The sequence below is a fragment of the Urocitellus parryii genome, chromosome 15, assembly GCF_045843805.1.
Source record: "Urocitellus parryii isolate mUroPar1 chromosome 15, mUroPar1.hap1, whole genome shotgun sequence".
NCBI classification, from domain to species: Eukaryota; Metazoa; Chordata; class Mammalia; order Rodentia; family Sciuridae; genus Urocitellus; species Urocitellus parryii.
In genome coordinates, this window is record NC_135545.1 from 33,479,763 (window position 1) to 33,485,762 (window position 6,000).

The 6,000-nt window shown below is 37.5% G+C and overlaps 1 protein-coding gene across 3 annotated transcripts in view; it reads left to right on the forward strand.

Annotated features, from left to right (window-relative positions):
• Positions 1-5,237, forward strand: part of Rspry1 (ring finger and SPRY domain containing 1) — a 43,548-nt gene extending 38,311 nt beyond the window's left edge. For all 3 annotated transcript variants that reach the window (XM_026395676.2, XM_026395675.2, XM_026395677.2), the window contains 2 exons: positions 894-998; positions 4,944-5,237. In XM_026395676.2, coding sequence (XP_026251461.1) covers positions 894-998; positions 4,944-5,040 — 202 coding nt within the window. In that variant the 3' untranslated portion in view covers positions 5,041-5,237. The remainder of the gene's footprint in view (positions 1-893; positions 999-4,943) is intronic.
• The last annotated feature ends 763 nt before the right edge of the window (positions 5,238-6,000 follow it).

Consider the following 6,000-nt stretch of genomic DNA (forward strand, 5'->3'; position numbering starts at 1 on the left):
GACATCCCCATTATTATTTCATTTTCCCTGTGGCTGCTACCTAAAATAGTCTCTTTAAGCATCCACCGGGCTTATTCCCCCACTCCCTTAAATGTCTTCACTTAGGTATCACCTTAGTCAGAACTTCCTTGACTGCCATATTTAAAATCGTTACTCCCCACATTCTCCATGTCTTTTTTTCCATTTTATTTTTCTTCATAGTATTCATCAGCATTTATTATTCATCTATTTCTGCCTTCTCCTTCCTCAACCCCTCATGAGCACTGTAATGTAGCTCTCTGAAGGCAGGGGTAATTTTTTAGTCTTCTGTTCATTGCTGAGTTGCCAAGGCTTGAGATAGTACCTGGCCCACAAGTGGGTTGAACGAACATTCCATATTTCTCTTGCTCACCCACCAAGGCTGTGCCTTCAGCAGAGCATTTCTACTCCGTTTTCCCATTACACAATGAGTGAAGGTATAATGGAAGGGGTGTGGACTTGAGGTATCTGGACTTGCAGGGACTCTATAAAGGTCTCATAAACCCTTTGAAAATGTATTAAAATGTGTGTGTTTTTCTTGGGAAAGGCAAGTCTTTGCTTGTCATTAAACTCAAATGTACAACTTAAAAGGTTAAAATTTGCTAGTTTATAAAAAAGCACTGGACTTCAGTTTATCATGTAAAACATTTCACTGAAGTTTAATTTATCTGCAAAGTGGGAATGACCATGTTTTTTTTTCATTCCCTATTAAGATTGAAATGAGTTATCATGTATGAAAACTTTACTGAACAAAGCTGAAGGAGTACATACTATCTTATCTCACGTGTATAGAGATAGCATTTCAAATGTGTCACTGCCAACAGGACCTGTTTACTTGTTGACAAAATGAGTTTCAAACTGCTTTGTCTTCTCAGGCACAGGCGTCTTGCTCTGTTGAAACAAGTCAGTATCCGAGAAAACTGCTGCTCCCTTTGCTGTGATGAGGTAGCAGATACACAACTGAAGCCATGTGGGCATAGGTAAGAGGATTTATTTATTATCTCCACATATTACATTAGGCAACATTTTATCCTGTCTTGAATTGGTTTTAGAACCTTCCTGGTTCCATAGCTCTTCATCAAGGTTTATTACATCTAAAGTGGGCTAAATGGGGAACTAGAGTTTGCCAAGTAGTACCTGCCTGTTTTCCAGAAAATATCTGAACTGGAAGAAGCAGCCTGGCATAGAAGGCCTGTGTTTTTGTTTTGTTTTGTTTATTCGTTATGATATTTTTTATATAACTTTGATTTTGCAAAATGTAAAGGTTTAATGCTATTTATAGTCTTTTTGGAAAATCTCTCTTGGTTTTAGAGCTTCCTCATTAATTTCTTTACGCTCTTAATTATTAAGAATGCAGCATTCTCCATGCCATCTAACTAAATTTCACCTGTATGAGATGAACTTAGAGGGCAGTCTGACCCTTATAGAGCAGAGTGTCAAAGTATCAGCAAAAGCAGCAAGTAAGCAGATTCCCAAGAAGGCCATCCCAAGGTTAGGAAAGGGGAGGAAGCAGAAAGCAGTGTAGTGGCACTGAGCCGTCCACTCGTGCTGTGTGGGAGCAACACTCATGTTGATGTTACAGTCCAGCTACCTGCAATTCATCACATGCCACTCCTGCCTTTTTCTTTTTTTTTAATATATTTGACAAAGCTTTAGCCACCTGATCTCCCAGGTTTCCAGAGCCTGTGGTGTTGGACCCCGTTTTTCATTTCCAGGAATGGGTCAGCCTGGACCCGTGACTCTGCCTCTGTACCCTGTACCTTTGCTGTCTTGGAACAGGTTATTGTCTCTTTGACTGTTAAGGGAAGTGATTGCAATACATTTCATTTCACCCTTAGCTATACCAGTTTCTTTTCTGCTGCCCAGATTTCTCAGATTGAGCACCTTGCAGGCTTTAGTGATCAGGGCCTTATAGGCAGGTTCTGTTTGAAAGTTGTATATCTTGATGCCCTTTTTCAGAGGAGGGCGACCAGGGATTGAACTCGGGAGCACTCAACCACTGAGCTACATCCCCAGCCCTATTTTGTATTTTATTTAGATACACGGTCTCACTGAACTGCTTAGCACCTCGCCTTTGCTGAGGCTGGCTTTGAACTCATGATCCTCCTGCCTCAGCCTCCTGAGCCACTGGGATTACAGGCATGCTCTACTGTGCTCAGCTCTTGATGCCCTTTTTGATCTTTGTTTCTGTAACACTGTGAAGATCCCAAATAGAAGGATCTGGGTTTATTCATCTTTAAAAAAAATTTTTTTTAATTGCAGATGGACACAATACCTTATTTTATTTATTTATTTTTATGTGGTACTGAGGTTCAAACCCAGTGCCTCACTAGGCAAGCACTCTGCCACTGAGCTACAACCTCAGCCCCTGGTTTTATTCATCTTTGAGCCCCCTGACCCTTCCCTGTAGTTAATACACAATAAAGACTCACTAATGAGGACTAACCCATAAAAACTTAAAACTAGGTACCTTAAGTGTCATCATAGTTTCTATACTAGATATATCCAAAACAAGGTTAGAAAGGAAATTAAAAGAATTATAAGGAAATTTAAGCCAATTCAGCAACAACAACAATTTTAAAAGAATGTCTTACTAAAGAAAGGAAATTTGGATAAAATAAACAAAAACTGACCCCTAGAAGAGATTGAAAATCTAAGCAATCCTATTACCATAGAAGATTAGCTATCTCTCCAAAGCACTAAAACCATATGTTTTGTTTTGTTCTGGTCTTTCCTTTTGTAATACTAATTACCACTAAGCTACATTCTCAACCCTATTCATTTATTTTTTGAGACAAGGTCTCACTAAGTTGCCCAGACTATCCTTGAACTTGCAATCCTCCTGCCCTATCTTAAGCCCCGATGGTTTCACAGAGGAATTCTTCACAATTTTCAGGGAATAGGCAGTCCAATCCATTTAATCTTTTTCAGGCCACAGAGAAAATAAGAAATCCACAATGTTTTCACAAAGCTTGCATGATAATCACACCAAAAGCTGAAAAGGAAAAGGAAAAAAGGGGGAAAAAACTTGTTTTTACTTACAAATATAAATCTAAAAATTTAAATAAAATATTAGCAAATAATGCAGTAACACAACCAGGGGGACTTAGGGATTTAAGGATGGCACAAAATAGGAGGAAATCTACTCAAATAGGCTGGGGCAAGGGTAATTATTATTTTCTCCAAGAATGCTGAGAATGCATTTGTTAAAATTCAACATCCAACTGGGTGCAGTGGTGCAGTCCTATAATCCCAGCAGCTTAGGAGCAGCTCAGGAAGCTGAGCCACCAAGATCCCAAATTCAAAGCCAGCCTTAACAACTTATCAAGGCCTATCTCATAATAAAAATTAAAAAATGGTTGTGGATGTGACTTAGTGGTTAAGCACCCCTGGATTCAATCCCTGGAAGAAAAAAAAATTCAATATTTATTTCTAATGGATGGAAGGAAGATAGGAATGGATGACTACTTCCTTAATATAAAAAACAGGGTATAGGGACGTAGCTCAGTGGTAGAGTACTTGTCCTCCTGGGTTCAACCCCCAATACTACCAAAATAAGGTATGTGCATGTACAGACACCCAACACCAAATACATCTTTTTTTCAGTGCTAAGATTGAAGCTAGAGCCTTGCACATGCTAGGCAAGTACTGTAATACTACTTACAACTGAGCTATATCCTCAGCCCACTCGCATCTTTAATGGTAACATTCTGAAAATATTCCAAGAGATGCTGGGGATAGGATGAGGATGTCACCATTATAACTTATAAAATAAAAATCAGTGCCAAGTAGCAACCAATTAGGACATATAATGGAAGATTCCTTTTACGATAGTTTAAAAAACATACACACACAACTAAGAATACATACTAAGAAATATGTGGTGCTTCTATAAAGAAAACTTTTAGAAAAAAAACCCTGGTGAGGCTGAGGAGGAGGAATCACTGGAGCCCAGAAATTTGACACCAGTCTGAACAGCATAGTGACTTGCTGTCTCAAAAAAAAAAAAAAAAGAAAGAGAAAACTTTCAAACTGACAAGGAATATAAATCAGATTTTAATTATTCTGTTCTTAGAAAAACCTCTAGGTAGTCCCTGAACTCTAAGTTTAATTTGGCCCAGAGTAAAAGGGCAGCATGATGTGTCCCCCCCACCCCCCTGCAGAACTAGCAAACTAAAGTTTAAAGCAACAACCAAGTTGAGTGTGGTGGCCCACACCTGTAATCCCAGCAACTGGGGAAGTTGAGATAGGAGAATTGTAAGTTTGAGGCCAACCTGGCAATTTAGTGAGACCTTGTCTCAAAATAAAAAAATAAACAGGGCTGGGTTGTAGCTCAGTGGTAGAGCGTCCCTGGGTTCAATCCCTCATACCATATATATATATATATACATATAAAGTTTAAAGCAAGAAAATTTGGAAGAATAATTATGGAGAGGACAATAATATAAGTATTAATAGTTTGGTTCTAATATGTGACAAGAATGACAGAACAATGGAATAGAATAGAAGCCCAAAAATAGAGCTAACTAAAAGTGAAAAAGAGATAAAGAGATTACATCAAACTTGTGGTGAAAGATAATATAGTAAATGATATTAATGGAATGAATAACTAGCTGTCAGGAAAAATGTCATTGTATATCTGCCTATAAATAACATCTGTGTGTATACTGTGTGTATACTATGTATATACTATATACATATAGAATGCACTTGGACTTATAACTTGTTCCTCTGAGGAGCTAGATTGAGGTTCAAAAGTGGGTGAGAGATTTATTGTTTATATACTCAATTTTTTATTTTTTAAATCATGTGTAATTATTTCCCTCTCAGCCAATAAACTTGTTAACATTAGATTTGGTCGGCATGAAGTTAGAGTTTGACCATTTGAAGCATTAACTTGACTGGCATTTTATCTTTCTCCTCAGCGACCTGTGCATGGATTGTGCCTTGCAACTGGAGACCTGCCCATTGTGTCGTAAAGAAATAGTGTCTAGAGTGAGACAGATTTCTCATATTTCATGACATATGTGAAGAGACATCACGGACTTATTTCTACTCAATTCCAGCCAATGTTGAAAAGAAAAACAAAGAAAAAACCATCTCTAATCAGTTGTACGCACATTGAAACTTATAGCCATGGCCAGATTTTATGCTAAAATGGTAGTTTGTCAAAGACAAAATTCTCTTAGAATCTAATCCAACTTGCCAGCCCTAAGAAATTCCTTTTAAGGCCAAGGAAAGCTGAATGCTAGTAGCCAGGCCTGTGGTACTTCCATGAAAAACAATAGGAGACAATGCTCTCCTGAGTGCTGAAGCCACACCGGAATTCTCCATGTTGGGTTCATGTGATTGTTCAACACAGGATGTTTTGTGTCATAGTCAAAGTTTTTATTTTGGGGAGAAGTCGTTATGGAGAACTAAATGACAGCCTTTCTGGGTTAAGCATAACTTCTCAGTGATCAGAGAGTCACCGGTGTATTAAGCATGGATATTTCTCTGCAAGACTTGAATCTATAAAATTAGAATCACACAGGTCATTACTACAAGCAACATGATGAACCCGAAAGAAGGTGCACAGACTGTAGAAAAAAAAATCTGAATTTTTTTATATTTCAGTGATTCCAAAGAACATTCTAGTTTTTTTTAACTGCAGAAAATTGGTGGTATTTTCACATTCATGGTGTTTCTATCCAGTTTCACTATTCACATTTTGTGAGGAAAAATGTTTTACCAATGCAGGAGGAATTCTTAAATTGCAAAGTTAGACTGGAAAATAATTTGGTACTTAGGGTATTTTTAAGGTACCATCAAATCAAGTTTTTTGTTTTTTGTTTAAAAAATTTTTTTAATCAGTATTGTTTTTGGAAGTAATATACTTTGAAACTCTTGAACCAATAGTCTCCAAAACTCTAGTGGACAGTCTGAGAACACGTATTCCTATTGTTTTAAATAAATACATGTTTTTAATAGTAAATTCAATCA